General features: G+C 40.9%; 2 protein-coding genes across 3 annotated transcripts; both read right to left on the minus strand.

The window, feature by feature from the left end:
- Nucleotides 1–359: 359 nt before the first annotated feature.
- Nucleotides 360–2,472, minus strand: ucp1 (uncoupling protein 1). Its single transcript, XM_076091918.1, has 6 exons — nucleotides 2,347–2,472; nucleotides 1,821–2,019; nucleotides 1,384–1,581; nucleotides 1,152–1,253; nucleotides 613–793; nucleotides 360–474 (listed from the first exon to the last, which is right to left on the minus strand). Exons 1-6 carry the CDS (start codon nucleotides 2,470–2,472, stop codon nucleotides 360–362), a joined length of 921 nt encoding a protein of 306 aa, XP_075948033.1.
- Nucleotides 2,473–5,593: 3,121 nt separating this feature from the next.
- tbc1d9 (TBC1 domain family, member 9 (with GRAM domain)) lies at nucleotides 5,594–25,923 on the minus strand. 2 transcript variants are annotated; one of them, XM_076091376.1, is made up of 21 exons: nucleotides 25,204–25,922; nucleotides 19,337–19,447; nucleotides 17,821–17,939; nucleotides 16,858–17,086; nucleotides 16,387–16,648; nucleotides 15,640–15,847; nucleotides 14,688–14,894; nucleotides 14,390–14,554; nucleotides 13,790–13,940; nucleotides 11,747–11,961; nucleotides 11,528–11,645; nucleotides 11,154–11,439; nucleotides 10,873–11,002; nucleotides 10,473–10,571; nucleotides 10,126–10,194; nucleotides 9,735–9,975; nucleotides 9,544–9,609; nucleotides 9,045–9,131; nucleotides 7,948–8,016; nucleotides 7,557–7,660; nucleotides 5,594–7,453 (listed from the first exon to the last, which is right to left on the minus strand). In XM_076091376.1, the coding sequence occupies exons 1-21, from the start codon at nucleotides 25,322–25,324 to the stop codon at nucleotides 6,644–6,646; spliced, it is 3,867 nt and encodes a 1,288-aa protein (XP_075947491.1). In that variant the 5' UTR covers nucleotides 25,325–25,922; the 3' UTR covers nucleotides 5,594–6,643. The 2 variants fall into 2 exon arrangements, with proteins under 2 accessions (XP_075947491.1, XP_075947492.1); XM_076091377.1 differs by lacking the exon at nucleotides 9,045–9,131 and having other exon boundaries at nucleotides 25,204–25,923.
- Between the last annotated feature and the right edge of the window lie 697 nt (nucleotides 25,924–26,620).

The following is a 26,620-nucleotide window of genomic DNA, read 5'->3' on the forward strand; positions in this document are numbered from 1 at the left end:
CCTGTTTAACATTTTGCTGTGGGCACCAGTATTATTTAAAGGTGCACTGCTGTAAACTGCCTAAAATGTATGATTGGCAGATTTAGATTCAGAGTGGTAGCACCATTCACTCCCATTAAATACCAAATGAGTTAACTATGAAAAAATGATAAATATAAAGATAGAAATGCATTTCAGTTCAACATGAAGTCAAATACAAGGTACACTTAACTCCAATATTCCTTTTTCAACAAAGGATTTTGTTCTTTGTCACCATAAGGCAACAAGAATCAAACTAAAATGTGAATTGATATTCCTTCATCGATGTTCTAACACAGTGGTGGTTCCGATTTTTCAGTCAAACTATCAAACGGGAGTCTTCAATTCCTGTCCTCAACCCTCTTCTTAGTGACCATCATGGCTCTCTTGATTTGTTCGAAAGAGACAAACATCACAACGTTCCACGATCCCAACCTCAGAAATGAGGGCACAAATCTACAGGAAATAGAGAAAATGAAAGCTAAAATAGATCCACAAATGCAGCATTGCTTAAAACATTTTTATCAAACGACCTCAAGTACAAATATTCCTAAACAAATGAGTGTGTGCTGGCGTCAGAGAGGAGGAGCTCACCCTTTGTAGAAAGCCGTCGGCCCCTCTTTAGTCAGCATGGTCCAGGAACAGTTAATGGCACTCTTGTACTGAGCAGGTGGAGAGTTCATGTATCTAGTTTTCACCACATCTACTGGGGAAGCGATCACTGTGGTGACAAAGCCGGCACCAAACGCGGATACAAAGTGGCAAGGAAGGTTATCTGTGGAGAGAAAGATTGTGAATTAAACAACTAAAGAGAGTAACCGGAGGGCCTTTGTTCTGAGCTGAGCAGTAGAGAAACTCATGTCAGCAGGTTATATAACTTTATGAATGGGGCAATATACATAATTGAGATAATTGTTGTGTTACTATTTACAGCACCGTGAGGGAAACATACACCATGTACTGTACCAGCCTGTGTGCTGTTATCAGCTGTGGTGGAGTTGAAGGGGTGGGAGGGTGTGTGGATTTCTAACCCAATCAGCTGTCTGGGACGATTTTGTATGTGTGTGTGTGTGTGTGTGTGTGTGTGTGTGTGGTTGTAACCAAGGCAAACATGCATGAGCTCTCTCACTCACCTGACAACAGTTTGTGTCTAAGGATGGCCTCCTTGATCAGGCCGTATGTAACCAGCTCTGTGCAGTTGACAAGTGCATTTCTTGTGATGTTAGGCAGTGTGCCTAAAGAAGCCAGAAAAGAACGACAGCTTTTTGATCACTAATCACTTATACATCATTTCTGGGTCTTATTTTCATGGCAGGCGACACCCCAATGAGTAACTCATTTTGAAGCACACTTCCTAAATGGCACCTTTCCAGAGTCCGCGTATGCCCTCATTCTGGAAGATGTGTTTGTAGGCCTGCATGGTGCCAGTGTACCGACGAGCCACACCGTCCAGCTTCATCTGGGCTTGGAATCGAACCTTGACTACATCGGTGGGCTGTGCAAAAGACACCGCCATGGCGCCTGTGGTGCAGCCAGCCAGGATTCTTACCAGTATACCGGGGTCTGGAGGGGGAAAGACAGGAACAACAAGCGGTGGAATAAAAGTACATACACTTTACTCTAAATTATTATGGCACCTAGTACTGACTTAATATTACATGTTGGGTACTTCATTTAGTTGGTATATTCTATAGCTATTACTCCTATCTATATTGTACATACAGAAGCTGCTGTACTTCTGTCAGTGCTGGATAAGGGATCCCTCCACTGTTGCTCCTGCATGTACTTCAAAAGCAACTTACTCTCTTTGCCACCGGTGTAGAAATCTCTGACAGTGTCGTAGAGGCCGATTCTGACGGAGGCGAAGCACATTTGTCTCTGAAGCCCCGCTACCAGCCCGTTGTACAGAGACCTGGGCCCCTCCGTTCGGATCATGGTGCTGATCGTCCCAAACACCCCTCTGTAGCGGATGCCTTCCACTCCCTTCATCTCTCCCTGAATCTGGGGTCACAGATTCAGATTGTACTCAAGGCTAAAACCATGCTTCACAGAACAAAAGTAGAGAACCTTTAGACTAAATGGTGCAGCGTGTTGCTACAAAAGTGTTGATGAGTGCAATTGATTTTGGGGGAAGGAGGTGGACGAAGGCAAGCTGCTCAGTCAATAGCAGCCAACATCAAACACCGAAGTTAGAACAACTAAAGATCACTATCACAATAATATATCTGATGCATTGCAGTAAATGTGAAGGAAACATGTTACGTAATCCTGGAGATGAGTTAACAATGGTTTTGTTCTTTCTTTGTCAGTGTCACTGAACATATATACCTGTAGTCTGACTTTGGCTGTGTCCAGGGGAAATGTGATAAGGTCAGCAACACAGGCTGCAGCCCCAGCACTCGCCATCTTCACCCCCAGTGGAGGGGGAACATCTGACGGTTTAAGTCCCACCATGTTTCCCAATACTGGATTTACAGGTAAGCACCAACACACACAATTAGAGCAAGTTACCAGGAGAAAACCACCATATACATCTAATCATTCATCTTTTCCTTTAAAAGACTAGTGAATCCTTTATCGATGATAAAAACATAAAACATACTTACATTGTTTGTCTAAAATTTAAGGTTCCCTTTGATCGTCAGTAGTTTGCTACCGGCAGGATTTGATTGGCCAGATTATAATCCATAAAAGGTGCCACCCCGCAGAAAAGAAAGATGCATCTTTAGCTCTGTATTTATATATTATCCGGCCGGCTTTTTTTTATGGCATTTACAGAGAGGCGTTACTGTGTACTGCTGCAAGGGTCAAATCAAAGTCCACAGACTGTCAGAAAGTCAATGTTCAATTTACCCCACAGTGCAGGCACATATCGGAAAAACAACTATTTTACTTCCCCCATTCTAGGACTGTAACATCAGTACCTTTTCATGCAAATGGCGGTTTCCAAAAGTATCTAAAAACCATTGTTAATATTTTTAAATTGTAATTTCTTGCCTTCAAATCAACACGATATCCATTCTCATTCAGTACAGTAAGTAGATCTTCCTTCTGACACTTCATATTAAGTAATTATTTACTTTATTCGACCGAGTGTCTTCACCAAACCACAGTCATAATAAAGCACTATCAGTTGGTTCAACAGAGAAAGTGTTTGGAGCTGATTGGCTAAAAACGTTTATAGCTTCAACACGTTGCCCTTTCACTTTTGTAATAGCGTTATTGTATCATAAAGTACTTGCTCATTTGTTTGTTATAAAATGTATTATATCCTGTTGTCAGTTTATGATTTATTAGTATACTTTGCACAATTTTGTAGAAGAGGGCACTGACTTTATTTTTTAAAACGTTGGGGCGGGGGGGGGGGGGGGGGGGGTGACTTGAGCTTGTGACTGAAGTTCACAATGCATCAGATAAGAACTTTGCGTCACATTGGGTTCGGCCTCTCAGCAGTTTGGCAGTGCCTGGGCCTGTTTCATAAGACCTGTTCCTAAATCCAACCCATGTAGCTTCTCAGTTAGTATAGGGATTACGGGACAATGTGATTTGGGGAAAAAGAAACGGGGAAGAAAATTTCAGTTACCAGTTTATTAGGTTCAACTAGCAAAACTATAGACATCTCCAAAGACATAGAAGGAATCCTCTCAAGCATCTTGTTTCCCCATTCATTCATGTCTTTCTCCATGTAATCAGTGACTATTAAAAATCAACACTGAAATAGTGTAGCCATATTTCTTAGATTTGCTAAAACCTCAAAAGAGACTTTTTCATTTTGTTACAACCAATGGCTGCAACATAAATGGGAGACCAGATAAACTAAACTAAACATGGAGAGTCAGTAATCAGTGATGTCAGCATATGTGGATGTCTGGAGCAAACAAAATCAGCAGCCGTGTCAGCCAGGAAAGAGACTTTAAAGCTGGAACCACAGCAGGCTCAGGTGTGGCTCACCAGCTGACGATCAACATCCTAAAAGACAGAAAAGAGACAACAAACACGACACAGACACCTAGTGGAAAGGAGGGGTCGTAACAATTTGAAGAGTTATAAGCAAATTTTCATCTATCCTGTTCTAACAAAACATCATTTCTGATAGATTAATCATTTATAGCTTTGTCGTGTGTCTGAGAGGGGAAGTCTCTGCAATAAACAGAAGGTCCAGTTTTAAGTGAACTGACTTTGCTGTGATTGGTCAACCTGAGCCACAACCCCAGTGTGTTCGGTCCACAGAGAGAGAGAGAGAGAGAAAGGGAGGACCTGTGACCAACTGAGGTTTGATACGGGTGTTACTCAAGGTGCTTGTTTTTCACTTCCCCTCTGAATTGTAGAAGAGTAGAAGTATAAAGTAACATGAAAACAAATTACTCAAATAAAGGACTTTAAATGTGTACTTAAGTACAGAACTTGAGTAAATGTGCTTAGTTACATTAAACCACTGTAGGCAAGATATATGCGCATATACTTCTTTCATAATGAACATGCTGCTGTATTAATACTCCAGTTCTACTAGATCAGTGGTTGAAGAAGTATTCAGATATTTTGCTAAAGTAAAAGTAATAATAACGGAGTGTAATGTGAAGATATTCTGTTACAAGTAAAAGTCCTGCATTCATTCAATTTAAATATAGGAAATATGCTCATTATGCATCAAAATTGCCCTTGTTACTAATATATTAACATTTACTTCAGTACAATTTTGAAATATTAGTACTTGAGTATTTCCATTCTATGCTAATTTATACTTCTAAACCACTACATCTCATAGGCAAATATTGTACTTTTTACTCAACCACATGTTTTGAATGACTTTCCAGATTCAGATTAGTAATAAAAAATAAGCAATATAATATATATTATTCCAAAGTAGACCATTCTGCATGAGTAGTACTTTTGGTACTTTAAGTACAGATGGATATTTTTTAATTAAGTAAAATATTTCTACACTGTGGTATTGCTACTTTTACTTAAGACTTGATTACTTCTTCCACTGCTTTATAACAATAAGTAACATTTTGGAAACTGATCATATGTTTTGTATATCAAATATAAATCTGCAAAAAAATGTTTCCCTTCCCCTGAAATGTATTGGAGTAGAAGTATAAAATAACACAAAAATGCAAGTCAAGTAAAGTTCAAGTATACTTTAAAAAGACATTTAAATAAGATACTTATTTCAACATAACCTTTTGTTTGTTTATCATATTGTAAACTTTCATATTTTTATTTTCACTTATACTATTGCATGTTTATTGTCAAGCAACAATCTCCAAGTCAAATTCCTTGTATTTGCAAACATACTTGGCAATAAACAGTTTCTGAAGTACCTTAAAAAGGCACTTAGGCACTAATAAGAAATATTGGATTTACTGTAAAGCACCAATTTTAGGTTGTGTAAATAGAGGTTTAACACGTTTAAAAAGAACAAATGATAATGAAATAAATCATATTTTCTGGCTAAAAATCATGTCATGTAAATTAATGATTGGTAGCATAAATAATCTTCCACCAGATGGCAGTAACACACTGTGTGCTCGGTCATACATTAAGTAAATGAAAAAGGCTTGAGGCTACTGTGCAGCATCGAATCAATCATACCGTAGTTTTAATTAGATGGAGCGATACACAATGCAGTGGAATCCACAGTAAAAATACCTGGACACATAAAAACAAGTTTGAAAACAGCAACGTAAAAATGTACAGAGCAAAAAAAAAGGTTAAAACATGTACAAAGAAAAAAAGGCCATAACATCTTAGTGGATCACATTATGTTGGAAAGAAAGTGCAGGCTTTTCATTCAACAGCATGTTAAGTGTAATCATTTCTTAGAACACATGAATTCCTTAACCATCAGTTGTGAGTTACAAAGAAATGGTATTACCAATAAATAACTGCAGAAAACACACCCGGGCAATTATTGGGTATATTACTCTGAAGAGTGATTGTTCACAATGTTATTTTATAGGTGTGTGTGTGTGTGTGCGTGTGTGTGCGCGTAAAAGGGAATAGTTCCACTCAATAGCCAAAGTGGCACATTGCTTTAAAAAGATGTGGAGCCAGAGAGAGTTTACACAATATATGAAAACTCACTTCATCATTGAATTTTCACAGCTTTGGTCTGTATTTGTCCATATTGTCATTCGAAGGGAAACTAAAAACGTTTTCTGATTGACAGGAAATGGAATCATAAAGTGAGGAAGCGATAATTTGGCTGGATATAATGTAAGGTGATCGTACGTAGACTATCAATACCCCAGTTTAGAACTGTACTGTTTCTGTGGACATTTACATCTACATAGCCTAAGAGTGCTGAAGATTACAATATTAACATCTATGCATAATGTCTTTTAAAGTACAGCTACGACACGTACACACCGACTTCATCCGGGCGAACCTTAATATTAACGTCCTATGCCCTCTGCGCTGGACAGAATCAAGTGATTGTTTTAATAAAAGTCTTTCACATCTGGTAAAATACATCGCTAACAGCAGTTTTTGGTCACATTCATTCAACCATCTTTATCATACACATTCACAGACCTTCATTGTCCTCTAAAACTCACAGAGACATTTTTCACAAACGACTGAGAACCACGTTTCCCTTTTTAAAAAGTCTGCGTGTGAAATCTCAGCCAGATAGCGAGATCTCATAGTCACTCGTTGAGAGAAGGCGGCGCCCGACTTGATGGACATTCTTGGCGTTAGTTATTCGAGCCGCCACCTCCACTGGCTTCTCGAAATAATGCACCAGGGCCTCCTCGGTGAGCACAGACGCCAGGAACTGCTCGAACGTGATGGTCCAGTCTTTATCGACGCTCGTGCTGTGAGGCAGCCCTCGGTCGGGGGGTCCGCCGCCGCCGCGAGGCCGGCTGCTTCTTCTTTCGCCACTGGAGCCGTTGTCGCTGCGCACCAGCACTGTGTCGTCTGCTATGTCCTCGCACTGCAGCTTCTCATCCAGCTCATGGGAGCCTGCGCTGAGCACCGAGTAAGATGACATTGAAGTGTCATCTTTGGTTTCATCATCCGAGATCAGCATGGCGGATGATGTGACCGTGTCTTTGGGAGAGGAGTCCTCCAGCTTGATGTTTTGCATAGGTGGCAGCTGCTCGCTCCTTCCGTCCCCCTTCCCGTCCCCCTTCCCGTCCTCACAGGGGCTCGGCTTGTTCTCCGGACCTGCAGGGGCAAAGCAGTCAGCGCGACCATCGAGCACAGCCTCCTGGCTGGTTTTGGGGTCTGTGGCGTCTCTGGTACACATGCTCGGCCCTGATTTACCCTCCATGTTGTGGTCCTTCCGGCCAGAGGAGGAGAAGAGCTTTCCCACCTCTCCCATTTCCAGCAGCAGACTGGTGACTGTCGCCGTGGCGTGATAGAGCTCCTGTTCTGCAATGTCCTCACTGAACATGCTGTAGAGGGTCTTGCAAAGCTCGATAAACTGGCTCTGGAGAAAAAAAACACAAGAGGTCAGTTATACTGTACTGTAACTACAGAGTCTCTTATGCACGTACTGTATACAACAACTGATACCGAGGGTGAAGTCTTACCTGATTCAGCTTGGGGAAGTCTTTTGTGTTTTCTAGTTTAGTTTTCGTCTCCTGGTTCCACAGTTTCAAGTAATGGCGATATTCAGGAGTGTTCAGTTTTTTCACTGTATGATGTACAAAGAATGTGTAATTAACTCATATTTTGGTTTTAGAAAAGCATTTTGAAACAAATGTCTGCCTGTATTCACATGTTTTGGAAACTTTACAATCCTGTTTAGTCCATGAAAATCACCCATCATCTTGAATCAATAACCTTTTGTGTGAACACAACAGGAGTTTTCTTGGCTGCTAAACATTGTTTCGCTCATTTTAGACAAATGTGACTGTGTAGTACGTCGTATGAGATCTATACATTCAGGCTTTTACATTCTTTTTGCAATATGCTGCATACCTTTTTCAGTCTTAAATGTAACTCTGACAAAGCCATCATCCCCCTCACTTCTGCACTTTGAGTCGTGATCTGAGGAGAGAGGATCAAACATCAACCATTTGTTATTAAATTAAATTAAATTAAATTAAATTAAAAAAGACAGATTATCCAAATCCAACAGCTAGACTGGACTTTCAGCGCCCATCTTTTAGCAGCATCCTCATATAATATTAAACTAAATTAAATATACTGTATTTTCTTGCAGTAGAGTCCTGCCCTACTTCTCTACACCCAGGACAGGATATAGCGTAACAGTATATCGTCAGTGCCGACTGAAAGTTGAATGTCTAAACAACAGCTCTCGGATCAGCCAAAGCTGTTTGAGGCAGTTTCTCTGTCTTCTGCACATTCAACAACAGGATTCTCCTGCAGGCTTGTGCCTTTGCAAGCATAGTTTCACTTATGCACACATTTGTTTTTGTGCTCATGCTTTCATCAATGTCTGTGTACCCAATGCAAGCGGCACGCGATGTTAACACAACCACACTGACCATGACCACAAAAACTAATTTCACTTGTGCAAATATCACAATGGCAATCTCAAGTCCTTTATATTATGAACAGCAACATTGTTGGGAACAAAAGCACAACAAATGACTCGGGGGGGGGGGGGGGGGGGGGGGGGGGGGATCTCTTCTGCTAAATAAAAGTGAAGTTCTGAAGTGATAATTTAATTTCCCCCTTTTTTCCTTCCTTTGTATTAACTTTATCTTTACTATGTCATTGGCAGAATTGGGTTCTTAAAGTACTTTTTGTTTTCCTCTATTGTTTTATTCATTAAAATTATATTTATTATGCAATTTATTTTTTCATCTGTAATCTCCATTTTTTTTATATTTCATCTTGAGGTTGGGGGTGTTGTGGTGAGGGTAAGGTGGTTAAGAAATGTTGAAAGGAGGTTGTAAAAATGTAAACTGTTTGGAACAAACAAAGTTGATGTTGATGTGTGGTTATATTATATCATTGTGGTACACCTGCATAGTGATCTTATTATGGAAAGGATGTCGTCAACGCAACACAAATTTGATCACAAAAAAAAGTTGATCTTGGGTTCGTACCGATGGACGTTTCTGGAGTGATGTCTTCAAAGAAGTACTGTGTGGCCTCAAAGGCAGAGTCAGGCTCTTCAGGTTCGCGAATGACTTCTGGGAGCAAAGAAATTAGGAGTTTCACAAACTTGGCTTGTGAAAACATTCTGTCAACCTTTCTTTGTCATTTTATCCCAGATTATGATTTTAAAAAATAATATAAGAAAATATTAGGCTCATCAGTTTTTTATGTAAATAAGAAATGCTAATAAAAGTGAAACCTATGTATGCCTTTAAATTCAGGACTTAAGGCAAAATACCGCCAGTTATCTCATTTTACAGAAAAGCATGCTGACAAAGTAAATACTGAGAAAATGAATTGCCCAGTGAAGTGTGACAAAGAGCTCAACATTTTTCACTGAGCCACCTCTTTTCTGCACAGCTAATAATCCTCCTCCACTGAAATGAAATATCCTCTGTAGTTTCCTAAAGACGACTTTTATTGAAGTGCATCTATGCACGCACTCACCGGGTATGACATGCATCTTGTAGAGGAGCTTCAGCTTCTCAGTGAGGTCCCCGTGACACAGGACACCTAAAACCAACAAGCTTTAGAGTTTAGAAACATCTCAACTGTTTCCAAATTAGATATATAATCTTGGATACAATACAAGAATAATGACAGTGTGAATATTTACACAGGCATCTTACTAGTCTTACCCAGGCCACTGATGAACTCCCGAAAATTGACGAGAGCATCTCCGTTTTGGTCAAGGAGACGGAAGAAGCGCAAAGCCAGGGGGTCCGAGTGGGCACCGTTGGCCCAGGAGAACAGCAGGTTGAACAGGCCCTTGAACTGCTCCACGTCGATGCGGTACTGCTCCAGGTAGGGCAGGCTGGGGTCATGCCCCTCAGTGGAGTTGCTGCTGCCGCCCCAGTAACAGCTGGTCAGGTGCTCTGCCTGAAGAGAGGAAGAGACGAGTGAGTACTGTGCAATTTCGTATGCAAATTAAGAAAACTTAAATGTAAAAAGTAAACTGTAAAAACACGGTGGCAGAACAGTAAGTGTTCGCTGGAGGTACATAACATGAATACGTAAGCTGTAACTCACCTTGAACAGCATATAGAGCTCCTCCAGCTCGTCCATGCTAAAGGCAGTCTCTGTTACAATAGTCCTCACCTAAAACACACAGTATAAATACGTTAAGTGTAAATAGAAGAAAGAGAATAATGTTAGGCGTGACCAGAGCAGAGTATCTAATTATGACAAGAATGTCGATGTCGCATTAAAAGCGCAAATCTAAATTTGACCTGCAGCACTAAGAGAATTTTGAAGGCGCTTGATTACTGTTCTGCTATCTGCACAAGCGGGTTGAACAAGAACATTATAGTAAATACAGTACTTTTAAACATGTGTCTGATTCTAGTATCAATAAAGCTATATCAGGGGGTCCTTACCACGTTGCGTTTTGTTGTATCTTCAATGGTTTGGATGACTCTCAGTCTCTGTTTGAAACGCATCTGTTCAATTACATCTGCACGGATTGAACCAAAATTCTGATGCAAAGAGAAGGACAAACATGGAGAAATATAGGTCAACCCAGCTGTGGAAGGCTGGAGACAGTTGCATCATGGTGAGGAGACAGCTGTGTGTTCTCAGATACATTTAAAGTTAAATTAAAGTTCAAATCATATAAATTGAAAACATACTAGATTTCATTACAGCTTCTTCGATAAAGAAAATGGAGGACAAAACTCCATTATGAGGCACTTGATAAATGTCAGATTTGTACTTTTTCCCTGCACGTCTCACGAGCAAACAGAGGACGACAGACTCATTATCGTCCAGGTTAAATACCTCATAGGAGCTGCGGACTAGTTTAAAGATGTCGACCTCTGGATGCGGTTCTCCATTGTCTGTCAGTAATGAGTGCAGGTGGGGGATGGGAGGGAGGGTGCTGTCTTTATTGGTGACACTGTCCAAGTATCTACAACACACAAATGATTTACCAAATATTAGACTTATTTCAGGCTTGTGGGATAAAAATATCTGATAAATGGTGAAGTAGTTTTTTAGGGTTTTAGAGTTACCCTAAACAGTCGGAAGCTAGATATTTTGTCCCTTTTGCCTCTCCTTACCTGCCCAGTACAGTCATGGCCTCTCCGTCATCCTTGCAGCCCAGCAGCTGGTGGATGTTGGCGTGCAGCACCGAGAGCGCCAGCTGAAAGATGACCTTGATGCCGTCGTAGAAGAAGCAGTCCACCACCACAACTGCGCTCTCGAACGGCATGACGGACAGGAAGAGGGTGAGGAACCAGGAGAGGGAGATAGTGGAGATGACCCCGAGGTCCTGCATGCAGTCGTACAGCTGAGGAACGTACTCACGGGCGAGCTCCTCAAACACCCCCTGATCGACTAGGGCTCCTGGGGAATACGTGGTGAAAAGAAGAGGATGTTAAACCAATGGAAAGCTGTCAATCAAACACCCTAAATTACAGAAGCACATACTGACCGACAACCCTAGTGTTGTAGTAGTCAGGCAGCATCCTCTCACAGAGCGCCACAAGCAGCCAAAATGCCTCCTCTTCTTTGGCGTAGAGCAGCAACACAGATGTCACAATATTCATAGCCTGTGGTGTCGAGGGAGAGAAGAATGAATTCAAGTATTGTCAAGGATTGCAAGGTTTCTGCCAGTTCATGTTCAAAATCCAAACAGGAGGAGTGCGTGTACCTGACAGTATCCAATGCTGGGGTTTCTAAATGCGTAGGCTGTGAGGACCCTGCGGAGGGCAGCGATGCCCATCTCATTCTGAAAGGCTGGGTGCTCGGGGAGAGAGCGGTGCAGGTCCCGCTCGATCTCCTCTGTGGCCAGGTTGTATTTGCCCAACGACTTCTCCACCAGGTCTTCGTAGTATCCGGGGTGGGTGGCCATCTCGTTGATCGCCCCTATGAAAAAAAACACACAAGATAAAATCTCCTCTTACAAGAGCGATGCCAACAGTCCTTGTAAGGGTTGCTTACGTGCAAAGCGGTTATTAAATATTTAAATACAATAAGATAAGATCAACTTTATTGATCTGATGCAGGGGATATGCAGATAGAAGTAAAAAATGAAAAAGCTAGAATACCACATACAGTTACATTATAGACATCTACCATATACAGGTGAAGCATGAAAAAACTAAAATAAAGAAAGTACTAAATACTATGTTCCAACAGGCTACATATCCATCACAGTATCTATACCGGGATGTGGTACTGGAGCTTCTGTTTATTAAGTGCAAAGTACCAAAATGTTGTTATTTCACTTAAACTACCCTTTTTGTCACTTGAGTGAGTATATAGTCCATTTTATTCTTTAATTTAAATTTACTTAATTGAGAATTTTTGTCTTTATGTTGAACCCTTTGTCTTTATTTTAACAAGTAACAAAACAATAAAACATCATGCATTCATGGATAAAGAAGGGATTGTGCTGGTGAGATTTAAAACAAATCAATTTATGAAGACATCTCACTAAAGAATAAAGGAAACAACTGCCATAACTATAATGTCTAACACAGTCAGCCAGGTAGGATATCTCTTTTTTACAGTATAGTAAACTACATTACCCATTGTGTTAAACATCACACCTTAAAGTGATGTGCTATAACACCTATTTCATTGTATTTATGTGAATTACTTTGCAGTAAAACCTGGAGAAAATCTTTCTCAGCACAGTTCTCCACATACCTCAGAACACTGGCTCATTAAGCTCACCAAACTGGTTTTTACACCCTTTGTTCTAAAATAAGATGCTAATCAGGTCAACAACTGAATATTCTAAATAAGTAAGGTACTTGTTTTTCTTGGAGGTTTCATTGCAGGAGGTGCAGGCAAAGGTGACTATAGGTGAATACAATGCAGCTATGACAACGGTCATGTGAGCCATACGTGGGTCATTGGGGAGTGAGGGAGGAGGTGAGGTGAGGTCGAGTACAAGCTTCTGCACGACTGTGCCTGTACACAGGAAACTCTGGAGCGGGTGCATACATGAACACGCAGCATGTTGTTAAAGAATGACAGTCACAAGCTACAGCTCTTCATTCTTCATTCCATTGTTTGGTAGCTAGGTTTAAAATGTTGGGTTCAGGCACTCATGTTAAATAATACATGCATATGTATGCTGTGGTATGTGCGGTTTCACACACACACACACAATAATAATAATCATGTTGGCAGGATTATCATTGAGTTCCATGTTCATATATGCATGACTAAGTATTTACAGTCGTGGCAATATTCAACAACATTTAAATCAACTTATTAAAAGTGTTGATAGTCAACAGACATTTATAATAGGAACAATTCTTAGTTGTAGCCTTAATAGTTTTCTAAAGTAACTTTGTGCATAGTCATGGATGCATATTTTAATAAATTTGAATTTCAGTATAAAAACACATTGTGAATATGCTGCTGTATGTTCATCTTTGGGATACGCTGTAGTTTTGCCTCCCAGAAAATAAGATTTTCCTGGACTTTCCTCTCGGCTCCTAACCCGGTGGGGTTCTTAACCTGGGAGTTAGTTCAGCATAAAAGTAAAAAAGCGTTTATCAATTTTGAGAAATGCTTTAGCACCAACAAGGCTAGAGCCAGCACTAAAACATGTGTGAGCACGTAGTATGCAGGGTGTGGTTTCATTAGGTGTATGACGGAATGATTTGCCGTTCGGTATGCACAATGTGTGTCGTGCTTACGTTTACAGTATTTCAGGCCTACATGAACATTTGCTCACCAGAGAAGAGCAGCCAGAGATCACCGCGCATGCTCTCAGGAATCCCCTTCAGGACCAGCTCTTTCGTCTTCTCGGTGCGGTACATACACACTCCCTGTCCATACTCTGTAAAGTGGTTCTTCCAGGCCTGCTCCTTCAGGAACTCTTTCGCCTGAGCAAAGAGGGACACACATTTCATGAGATGCAGAAGCTCAAGCACAATTATTGTAACCATTTTTCTGTCAGACTCCTGCTTTTACTATTCCACACCAGTGGTTAGATTGATTTCTGGCCCACTCCACAAACGCATGAATACTGTAATATTCTATAATTCAAGGTCACAGTCCTATTGCATTGAGCTTAAGTACAGGTCTGGCTTTATTTATACAGTCTTGCAGGAAAAGAAGTCTTGGTAGGTTCCCGTTACTAGCAATCCACCATGCAGCTTAATATCCGTGCAGCTTAATGATGTGAAAATGGTAATTATGGAAAGGCAAGCAAAAAAATGTGATAACTGAGAATATCCAACACAGAAGCAGAACAAATCAGAGTGTTGCGTGCTCGACAAGATGAACTTTTAAGAACTTTTAATTGTAGTCGACGAAAGTGCATTTATCTCACCAGCTTGGGATTGAACTCCTCAGGAGAGCGGCGGCGGTACATGGTCATGAGGGCTTGTGTGGCTGTGGGAACGCTGCTGTCGTTCAAGTTGAAAGTACGCTCGCCTTCTGAGCTCAAACTGTGCTGTGGGCTGCTGGAGAGCAGAGATCCAGGCTGGGAGTAAACCTGGAGGCGACAGACACCATATTTAAGCTTTAAATGGACACAGTCACCACCGCTGTTCAGTTATTCACAGTATTTTATAGATTCTACTTAAAGTAAACTAGGTGTTTAAGAAACAAAATCATATTTTTTTCACCTCATCGTCTGAGCTGTTAAGGCTGCCAGTAAGCTCTCTCTCCAGATAGATCTTAGAGGTGGTCTGCTGCAGGAAGTCAGAAATCCTCTGGACCAGGAAGTCTCGGTCCTTCAGATTAGCAAACAGGAATGTCATACGATTCTTGGTACTGATGGAGAGCGGGCTGGGCAGCACATTGGAGCTGTCTGCCTTCTCCACAATAGTCACCTGGAAAGACAACAGGGAACATTTCCGATCTCAGTTAAACAAAAAACTATTATGATAAATGACAAGCAGCCATATATAAAATGTGTCAGAAATAAGAACTCTCATTTAAAGACTACACTAACCAGCTTTTATTTCCATGATAAGCAATTTAATATAAAATGGAATACTAAAATAATTATATTCCAGGAGAATAAGGTTCAAACGTAGCACAATTAAATGAAAACATATTGCAGCGCACAAAGTAGCTCCGACCGAAGGATTGGTTGTTGCTAAATTAGGTTAACTTAATCTGACCAACATAAACGGTTTGAATACTCTGAACCTATTTATCAGGGAATGTATAAATAAAAGCCATACGTGAATTAACATTTAGCTAAGTTTATTATATTGTTTGGCCCCTTTAACTTACTTCTGAAAGTTATATTACATCCTGTTTAATTAATTAATTGCCTTCGATTGGATGGCGCTGATGTTTCCTAGAAACCGATTCACACATTTACTAGCTAAGACATCCTTTACTTTCTAATGGTTCAAGGCAATTTAGTAAACAATTAACGTTAAATGGAAACAAGCAAGTTAATACTTTGTGTACTTTCTTACAGTGACCCCCTACCAGACAACATTATCAAACAACAAGACACTTATAGACTTTATCTATCAGCTATTTTAACTCGTATTAGCAAAGTCACCCGTCTTGCAAGCTGTTAATAAAAACAAACAGAGTCATCTAGACGGAACAACTTGCCTCTCGTAGCGGGATAATGAGGCTGCACAGAGTCTCTTCCTTGCTGGTGAAGCAGATGTAGTTGGTGGAAACAAACATCTGTCCCAGGATGTGCATCTTGTTAAAGGGGGTCCACAGGGTGCAGTCTGTGTGTCCGTCCAGTTTTTCATCTTTCGGTAGACGGAAGAGCGCCCGGTAACGCTCGCTCTTAGCTCTCGCATCGAGATCCCTGAAAGATATAAAATGCAGAGTCATATTACATGGCAGATTTTTGTAAATATTTAACGGTTATTAACAGCTTGGTTTGACATAATCGTGCATTATAAGCAACATAATACCTGCACAGTCTACCCTGTTAAATTTACAATAACAAATCGAGTGGATAGTTTCATTTCCCCATGTTACACAACTTGGCAATGCAGCATCCATGTAGATACAGTGAAGCGTTGTGCAAGAGCAACCATCATACAACCCCAGACAGCAGTGGAACCAAATCATGCTTACATAAAATGTGATGATCAGGCAAAAATGGGCTCTTGATTAAGGGCTTGCAGAGACCCATTTCCTAACACATGTACGACGTACTTTTGCAGTTAAACTGTAAAACCTAAACTTGCAACACAGTTTGAGGCTTTCATCCTCTATCGTTAAGTGTCTGGATAACCACCTGCTCTACCAACCATCACAAATTGATGTTCGATCGACTGCATGTCATGAACATGCTTAAACGACATTGATTATTGATGAGCATTAAGTGTTCTTTCTCACCTCTTGAGTGCCGACGCCTTCTTGGGCGACTTCTTCTTGAGCTTGGGCAGCGAGCGGTCCTGCTCGAAGCCTTTGTTGTCCAGGAGTTGACGCATGGCGATGTTGGCCAGCTGCTCCGCCAGCTTAAAGGTCTCGTTGATGTTGAGGAAGACGGAGAAGACGTGCTCGTTCACGCGGGTGCTCACCTTGACTGCGTCGGGCAGGAGGAGGGTGGCGCTCTTCTCCAGCTGGGTGATATCGGCCCAACGCACCACCAGTTTGACTAACAGTTACAAAAAGACATTAAAAAAGAGAAATCAGTATATATTGACAATGTAAGACAAACCAATGGCATGAAGTAGCCCTCGGGATATGGTTTAAGACTTCCAAAAGTTAAAGACTTTGACAAAGTTAGGTAATAAAAGGTATCAGTATAGGTAATAGATAAAGATAGGGCAGTAGACCGATGAATAGTAAATGAATATATCAAACCTTCTTTTCCTAGTAAGTAGGAGTAGAAGCAGACGTGGTTGATGCTGAGGTAGAGCCATCCCTGCCGTGGCACCTTGCCCTTCCAGTAGCTGCAGGAGTAATAGTTAACCAGCTTCTCCTCCTCCGGCATTCCAAACAGCTTACGAAACTTGAAGCTGGCCTCCTTGAACTTATCCGTGTCGTCGTCCTCTTTGACGTCGTGGTTCTTGTTGTACTCCGCAATGATGCCCTGAGGCAAGATGGTCAGAAAGAGAAAGAGGTAATGAGCTGGGGCATGGCAACATGTTTCTCATGAGTAGATGAGAATTGCTGAAGGTGCAGTTGTGGTCTTCGCTACACTGCTTTTACTGATTCTCTTCCAATCGAAAAATACTGCACCACCATGTCATATAATCTGGCTGGAGGAGGTTATTGCACACCTTAAAACTCAAGCAAAAGCATACCACTCAAACCAGTATTTTTCAAAATGAATGTGCATCATGTCACAATATATTCTCTCTTGATAATTCCATAAAAATACTTGAATAAATACATTGTTAAATATACATGTTATTGCATCATATTATAGAGAATTTTGCCAGATAAAGTGTATAATTGTCAGATTGTTTTTGGTCTTTGGCTTTTTAGTTTGTATAATAATTGTTACTATCTTGAAACTATTTTAATTGTCTTAATGACTGCAATTAATTAATTGTATTCAATTGATTTTGTGTTGTTGATTTTGTGTCAACAACAACAACAACAAAAGATATATATAGATATACGTTTTCATATATCTTAAGTAATATCCTAGTATCACTGCTCTGATTGGTCCAGTCTGGAAGTAGCTCAAATCATGCAGGAGGTTATACTATAATATTTACAGTATTTCACTTGTTTTGCTCTGTGGTGGTTACTAGACAATGCCTGATTTAAAGTCCAAACATCAAACTACATTTTTGATGGAACAGTTTAAGTACTTACCTGGACTTTTCCTTTGACAAAGGTGGTAATGTCATTCTCATTCTCAAAGATGGAGAGAGTCTGCAGCAGGTTATGTTCCAGCCACTCCCAGTGCTCTGTAATCTCCTTACGGGAGGTTCCTGCAGAGGAGTGAGAAGAGACAGTCAGAGCACTCAGCAACTGGGTTCACAGGAGGAGAATGATGGTGTAAGGTTTCAGAAATAACTGGCAGTATGGTCACAATCTAGCACTGGGCCACACGTGGCTTTGTGGGAAGATATGACCATGCAAAATCAGAGATATTGAGGTATTTTGTATTCCTGAACAGTGAGTTAGGAGATCCAAGTTAACTGGAGGAAAGGCTAAAGATGGCAAAAGCATCAGTGTCAGCCAAATCTTAAATGAAATGCATATATTCCATCTCCAACAGCAGCACTATGATGATCATGTTGTTACTGTTATCAGTGCGGTCGAAACAGAATTTTTTTTGGCTGCCGGAGACACTGATCACAGTAATGGCTGCCACTGTGGACCATTATCCCTCAACACTGCTGCACACAGCCCTTCAGTGAGTGCACAGTCACAAAATTAGCCCCGTCTGCCAGACTGCTCCACTCTCCTCTATCTCTGGGTGGGCGACTTGAGGGCTGGGAGGGGTGGCGAAGGAGAGGAGGAGGGGAGCAATTGCCATTTCAAAGCCAGGCCAGTCTTCTGTGGGCCTCCATTTCAGACAGCGAGCACAAACAGTACTCATTTAGTAGGGAACAGCTGAATTAAATGCATAGTTGCACATGTACTCAAACTCATTGTTGCTGGCGTTTTCAATACCGTCCCATCCTCATTGAATTTGAAACTACAAATAATTACAGCAGTTTGAACTCATAATCTTGCCAAGCATCATCCTGATTTATTTCTATGCGTTCCCAAAAATTTGTGATTTGTATTTTATTGCCTCAGAACTCCCACTTATGCACATAAAACACAGCGAAAATCACTGGTCCAAGCTTCTCAAATGGGACCATTAGCTGATTTTCTTGTTTTTTTTCTGATATTAAACTAATACCTTGGGTATGCCAACTATTCTTACATTTGTAGACTAAATCGAGAAAATAATCAGCAAATGAATTGATAAAAATTAAAATAACCGTTAGTTGCAGCCCTGGTTTTGAGTTGGAAGTGTCAAAGCTTTTCCTGACATTATTTTATAGTCAATGACACTGCACAAAAGAAGAGTGCTGCTTCCAATCAATTTGGAGTGCGGCTGTAATGCTTGGCAATGTAATGCTTGGCATTCAGGAACTATCATGGAAAAAGGCAGGATGTTGGAGAATTATGTGGTGTGTGTGTGTGTTGGATGGGGCAGAGATGTGAAAGGGGTGAAAACACAGAGAGGTTTATATTGGAGTAACCCATACCTGTATATCTAAAATGTGCAGATTAAGTGATGTAAACCAACAAACTGAATTGTCAAAGTAGACTTGAGGTTAGATGCATTTCCTCATAATTTTTTTGGAGCCAAGAGTTAAAGTGCACATACCATGAGCAATGATCCAGTAAACTAAAGAGTCAGGAGTCTGGTACAGGATCCTATATGGGGCCATCCGAGCACTGGAGTCCAAGACGACATCCAGGGTCCCAACCAGCAAACCTGCAAGAGCCCAAAATACTGTCATTAAAGGCAGAGAACCAAACATCTACTTCAAAACACTTCGGATTAGGCTAAATAAAGAGCTCCTTGTGTTGGTCCAAAAACAATTTTTAAAAAAACACACACACACTCTGAAATTAACTCGTGACGCAAGTTAACCTAAAAATGTGTTCAGCAGTGAAGCAAAATCCCTCACAGACATGTAACAACTGTAAATGACCTTTTTTTAAAGTGCATAAACAAAGGGGAACCCCATGAGGTCTTGTGGTTTAACGATGTGAAAACATCCTGTGCCTTGAATGTTTACGCTTTGCATAGAAGGCCTTTGTTGACTTGTTAGACATGGCAGACTGCATGACATCTGCATGTGTTGGACTCTGGGGTATGATAACTAAATTGATTTTGTCATTTAAAGCCAGGTGATAAATGAGGACAGATAACCAGTGGTGTGAAACTGTTCTTAATAATGGCGTATAACTGATCTGAGAGCAGATTTTAAAACCTTTTTATAAAAGTTTTTAAATTATAAATAGTTAATACACAATGACTTGGAATTTAGAAAACTACAGCTGGCTAATTTGCCATTGTGATACCAGTTTCCAAGCTGTTGTTAGCTGTGAACATTCTCTTTTCTTCAGAGCAGGTATATATACGTTGAACTGCCACGAGAGACGGGTTATTTTTGTCTAGCAGCTCATCGGGGCAAAAACAGTATGAGTCACACAGAGAGAGGAGGAAGGGGGGAGAGAGAGAGAGGAGACAAGTGAGTGAAACTGAAATATTTTCTCATTTTCAGATGAAAACAAGCCAGAAATAATTTTTTTTAAAAAAAGTACAACTGCGTGCTTCAGACTCACTGACCCTCTCTCATTTAAAGACCATGGACTACAGTTACAAACATTCACTGTCTGTCTGCCTTCTACCCTCCTTGTGTAAATTCTTCTCTCCCTTTACCCGCATTTTTCATATCCTATTATCATATTATTTTCCTCCTTACAGTCCTCATCAGTCCCTTACACCATGTTGTCCAGATGAACACTCAAGAAAAGCAACAATAAAGCAACTTCTGTTTCAATAGCTGGTAGACCATGACGTCTCTAAAAACAGTAGAACAGTAGATACAGTTAGATGGTGACTGTCAACCCACATGTCATGTGTCAGAGCACACACAAATTAATTATTCCCTTGAATTTGTAACCACACTGTCCACGGGGCTGAAGGAGTTATTCAACTAAAGTGGATTCTAAAAATCATACTGAAACTAATGAGATAACTCAGCCTGACACATTGGTTTAGTCCCAGTGTGAACACAACTTCCTCTTTGACAAAAGAAAATCACAAGGTTTAAAAGTCATAACTGAAATGTTCAACAGTTGCTCACACCTCAAGAGAAGGATTAAATGTGTTACACAGCTAGCTTTTCCTTTAACACCAATGTGCACCAATAGCTTTTCCTTTAACACCAATGTGATACAGCGAATGAAAGTATTTACAGCTATTTCTTTAAGTCTTGCGGTTAGAGTTTCATGAAAAGCAGTCAATTTGGGCTTAGGTTGTGCTGCATGTAATGACTGGTTCAGCCTACAATGTGTGAGTTGAGGTTTAACGCAGGAAACTTGGGGGTACAAACCAGCAAGGAGACCACTGAAGGTGTCAGACCACTTGACCCTCCTCTGATATTGATTTAAGTAAAACCCCCAAACAGAGAGAAAGACAGCCGTTTCCTAGCCTTGACTGATCATGGGTTGTTGTTTACTTTACAACGTGCAACCCCGAACATCACATGCCTCTGCAGCTTTAAACTCATCACACCAAAATCCATGTGACTGCTTGTTCCAACGCACACTTCTGCGTTTACAGAGATTTCCTTCCACAAGCTGAATGAGTGGGTGCACAACCTACAAAACAACAAGACAACACACAGCTGTGACAGTTGTTCCGTCTGTTCTTTTCTGAGGGGTATAGAGAAACACTTTCCTTGTGAGGAAAACAAGCTGTAAAATAATGTGACGCTTTCTGCCTCTCAAGAACAAGAACACAATCAGAGCTTCCTATATTGTTAGAGCAAAACAAATCGCTTTCTCTGAAGCATTATTGTTTTTCCACTCGGTGAAGGAGCAGGAAACCAAAACCAACATTAAGGGAAAAAAAAAAAAAAAGCTACGTCTTTCGTTTGTTTATAGCCTCTTTCTGACAAAACTGAACAGCTTGTGGGAAGATGCTCGTGTAGGATGTTTGAGCACGCAAAGGATAAAAATCTCCATCAAACTGAAAAATCCATACTGTTTCAGATAACAGAAACCTGAGACAAGCCTGCATCACCATCACCATCATCACCACATGCATGTTTGCCTCCACATATGCAATATGTACAGCTTCTTCACCATTTCATGAAGTTCAAAGTCACTGTGTGGCCTACAGAAGAACAGGGTCACCATCATGACACACGACACACTTCCTGGCAAACATACAGTAATTAGCAGCTGGATTGTGAAATATCATGTGGACTCGGACTCAAATAGTTGTGTTGTTTTATGCTCAAGTGTTGCACAACAACTGACCCGATGTCCTGATTCTGAGATTATTTACAGTTGGATGAATGCAGGTTTCGTTCTGTATTATTATCTAGCTTCCTCTCTGAACATGCTGACTATTAATGATAACGGCCACATATAGACAACAAGGGATCCCAGACGTCCTTTCAAATGTCCCTCCAGCTCTGCACTGTCCCGCAAAACACTGTGCATGCAAACTCGGTTATTAGATAAGACTAAGTCACTGTTGGTCGCTTATCAGGTTTAATGTGTCAATTACATTACACTGAGCAGGTACATCCCACGCTGTAGACCCACTGTGAGCTTTGTCAAGTCAAATTTTATTTTTATGCATCTTTGAAACCTTCCCTGTAGAGTTCTCTTGTAAACAAACTAGGTTACATTATGTTCACAATGCAGTGTGTATCCTGGCGTGAGAAATGTGCTGAATGCATTTCCTTCCTCATAAAACATCTGCAGGGAGGATCGTACCAAGTTTGAATCTTGCTTTGTTGACATTCATGTTTGCAAGCTTGCAATATTCCTCTTCACTGCCTTTGCTGGCACATTGCTGCATTACATTACTATTCTCTGGATGCATGATATTCTTAATGATACGAACATCATTAATGATCTGACGAGCTTTCGAGTATTGAAGGAAAACTACAATGGATTATTATTGTTTGAGGGTTCCATGGCGATGAATCCTTCAAAAGATGTATTCAGATAAATGAGGTGAACTGGAGTTAACGCCAAACTGATGTGTAGATGAGGACATTTGGAGAAGCAGAAACCATTGTTTGATTTGTCAGACTTTGACAGGTTTTTGGAGGAATTATATCTCAGAGCTATCTTACACATTTGCCTGTTTCCACCAAACATCACTGGCCCTCTGGCAGCCTTGACATCAGAGCTTGAGCCCTGTTGTTTTGAACATGCATATCTGTGCCTGGCTATGTAAAATGATCCGTCCTGGTGCAGCTGATTTGGTTTCCCCCTTTTCTTGGAAGAACTGCTTGTGGGCAGTGCCAGTGTCACTGCGCGATGGTGCCAACTGGCACTCAGCACAAGTCAGCAAGCTCAGCATTTGCATAACAATGACATCATCCACTAGCACCACTTAGCACACTTTGTGTTGCCAAAGCAAGAACTCGCCAGACTGAGAAAAGGAGGCTGCAGCTCTTATTTTGTATTATTAATATCAAAGAGGGTCAAATATGTTAAGTCAAACCTCAATGTTGACTTTAAACCTTTGTCAGTCAGACTACGGTTGGTGAATATACGACGGTATAGCTCGAGACGAGAATGTACCATACCGCTTATACCTCGGATCCTCTTCTTTGAATATCACTCGGTGTATTTGGCAACCATTGCTTTACAATGTTGCTGGATTTCAAAGACTTTTTCATCAATGTGATGAAGTACGTGAATTTGAAATGTATCTTATTAACTGGCTTAAGTATAACCAGACATTACCGTCTAGTTGTCTTATCCATTAACCTGACCATTGACCTGGGGGCCAAGACCCCCAAAAGGGATCGCAGAGTCAATCTAAGGGGTCATAAGATAATTACAGGGGTGAGAAATAATAAAAAACAAAATCATTTTGCACAAATTATTTGTTTTGGGATTTCTCTCTAATCTTTTCTTGTGCAATACTTCGTAGTAACTCACTCTTGTTGGACGCCACATTGGTAAACCACGATATATATCGATATCATTATATTCAATAAGAAGATTATTATGATAGATGGTTTTTTATCTACATTGCCCACTGCTGAGTCAGACTGGTCCTCAGTGGCAGAGACTTGACTAGTTGCTGGTTTAAAGCTCAATGAGCAGCGACACCGACTGACTCAGAGTGAGAAATTCTGAGGAGAGAACAGAAACTGAGCCAATCAACACGGATCCACCAGTGATCGAGGAATCGTTTGCACTTCAGTTTGGAATCAAAAACATAAAAATGAAATAAGCCTGATTCACTTTGATATAGGTTGTGATATTTCACTGCATTTACAGTTAAAGCCAAAAAGCCACAGCTTCACTGTGGCAATTTGTTTGTGATAAGTTAATTAATTGTAAATTCCTTATGAAAATATGCAATATCATCTGACACGACAGGGGCCTAGCATTACGACCTGTACCGTTTAAACTGATATTGATCTCATATGAAGTATATTCCTTAATTAATGCTTTGTTTAAATAAATTACACAGCAAATATGGGGCTATCTAAAGTGTCACCATAGCAAAAAAAGACACATCAGGGGAAAAATGGGGGGGTTTAAAGGGGCCCAGCTGCTAATTTGTGCAGCCCATGTTCTCCTTCCTATGGCTGTAATCAATATAAATGTCAAAATCAGCACACAAATTATCTCATCTATTAAGCTTCTTACATTCCAGAATATGTTTAATATTCTTGTTTAATTCCTCAAAACTGTTAAACAGCATCTCATCTGTAAAACGTGACAAAGTGCCACACCAGCTGAATCCAGTTTAAAGAATGAATCAAATTTCAAAATTCAGAGAGAAAACAGGACAGCAGACTGACTGTGAACCTCACGGAGTCATTTCTATAAACTAACCCTCCTCCTCGTCTTCCTCATGCTCTTCCTCGCGCTCCTGCTGGTGCTTGACCCATTTTGGATGGAATAAGCAAGAGAGAGGAGGAGGAGGAGTGAGAGAAAGAGGAAGGGGAATGATTCAGCATGAACAAGCAAACAGACATGTCTCAAATAGATTCACTGTTGCTGAGACTCCACAGCTATTGGCATCCGCACAACAACTGCAACGACTATTGTTTGCATTGTTGTAATGGTTGAAATCTAATTTTTCTTGTAGTATAGCCTGCCATTTATTTATTATATCATAATTTCTGGAGTAACTGTATGATCGGAGAGTAGATGTGCTAGACTTTGTCCCTTGACGTCACCATACTTGGTCAAAGGTGTACCCTTCATCAAAGCAGGCTGATACTGACAAATCAATTAGAGGGAATACGAGCATTTAACTCTTCACATCCAGGTGAAAGGCCAACTGTGACAGCAGGTCATGTGATCCTCCTCACATTATCCTGTCCGTCCTTCCTCATGTCCAACATCAACACAAACACTCCCCCTGACACATTGTAAGCTACTGTCACCATGTCATCATCAAAAACCTCTGAATTTTAATTAAACATTTTTCTGTGCCATTGACCCCATGACAGTGGGTTTAGGACTCACCCGCCAGTCCCCCGCCTCCATCGCCGTGGCCCTTCCGTTTTTGGAGGATGAAATATGGATTTGCTCTCTCGGTGATCCATAATGCGCCAGCCAGTAAAACATCTTCGGGACTGACCCACATGATTCTTCTGTTTTTAAGGGAACATTGAGCACAGAGGATTGCTGACGGCGCCCACTTAACTGGCTCCCGGCCGGGATGCGTCTCCAGCCGGTATTATTGAATTATTAAAACACAGATAAAAGCCTGATATTCTCCTCCTCGACCTTTCAAATATCGTTCACTATTGGATATCCGAGAGAAACTAAGACGAGCATGCAAGTGCTGCTATAATTAAACCCGCCAGTGCACGGATCGGATCGGATCGGATCGGCCTGCAATATGGAAGTCCAACACCAAATTTCGCGCACACAAAAACCTTCTCTGCCAGCACAAAGCCTCTTGTGTGCAGCACAGGCTCTTAAATTAAACGCAATAAATGAATTTCTTTCAAGGTGTCGTGGGCTGCCTGGCTCGGTTTGCTGCAGCGCAGTGCTGGATCAGTCTTTGTTGTCCATGCTCCGTGGCAGGTGTGATCCCGTCAGTGGCGCTTTACTGTGCGTTGCTGTATTTTTTGCAGAGAAAACCTCGTTCTAGACGATCAAAACAAACAGTTGGCCGTCTGTCTGCTCTCCCGGCTGCGATGACCGTCCGCGAACTGGAGCAGAAAGGCGACAGTTCAACACTAAACCCGTATCACGGCAGTCTTCTTCTCTCCGCCCCCTTCTCCGCTGTAGCGCTGCCGCACGCAAAATAAAGCGAGCGCGTCACCGACTGGCCACCGTCAGCGTGCAGGAGGCGGAGGCACGTGAGGTGTTTAAGGAATGATTAAAGTGTGATTATGTTTAAAATTAAAACAAAACGCTTTTCCACTTTTTAAATTATAACATTAAACTTGACTTCTGTTTCGGGTATGGCCTCATTTCTTAAGTTCCCGAGCGGATTGTTTAGTAGACATAATAAAAGGTATATACCCACTCTTTCCATAGATAACGTCACTCAGCTTGTGGAGGTGTGGGCTACTGTAAATTCATTAACATAGCAATTGGAAACTCTTGAGATGTGAGCAAACGTGTCCTGTTTGTTTTCTTTAAGTCTTTTGAATAACACCAAGGCCTGAAGGGATTTTACGATTTTAGTTAGAGATTGCACTTTAGTGGTGTCATTACCAAACTAATGCAATTCATCAAATTACCACAAAGTTATACAAATACCTTCTGGACTGGAGCTTTTGGGGACCCCGGGACACAACAGCCTTGTATACCACCCATCAATTCTGGGAACTAACAGTTTTATTGGCATATCTCATTATTTTTGCTATACTAGGAAAGTGCTAATATGAGTAATTAGTAATAAATAAATATATATGACAACTAAATA

The sequence above is a fragment of the Anarhichas minor genome, unplaced genomic scaffold (assembly GCF_050575085.1).
Source record: "Anarhichas minor isolate MPS153535 unplaced genomic scaffold, ASM5057508v1 ptg000014l, whole genome shotgun sequence".
Taxonomy (NCBI): domain Eukaryota; kingdom Metazoa; phylum Chordata; class Actinopteri; order Perciformes; family Anarhichadidae; genus Anarhichas; species Anarhichas minor.

Bases quoted from the DNA above. Each gene is read 5' to 3' on its own strand.
- tbc1d9 (XM_076091376.1), bottom strand. From the start codon at position 25,324: ATGTGGGTCAGTCCCGAAGATGTTTTACTGGCTGGCGCATTATGGATC. The intron at 17,940-19,336 runs GTATGTGCACTT...ACTCCTCTGCAG, and splicing joins TTACTGGATCATTGCTCATG to GAACCTCCCGTAAGGAGATT. The intron at 14,555-14,687 runs GTGAAAAAAATA...TGTCGCCTCCAG, and splicing joins TTAACAGCTCAGACGATGAG to GTTTACTCCCAGCCTGGATC.
- ucp1 (XM_076091918.1), bottom strand. From the start codon at position 2,472: ATGGTGGGACTTAAACCGTCAGATGTTCCCCCTCCACTGGGGGTGAAG. The intron at 1,254-1,383 runs GTGCCATTTAGG...TGGCTTCTTTAG, and splicing joins CATACGCGGACTCTGGAAAG to GCACACTGCCTAACATCACA. The intron at 475-612 runs GTGAGCTCCTCC...TATTTCCTGTAG, and splicing joins CCGACGGCTTTCTACAAAGG to ATTTGTGCCCTCATTTCTGA.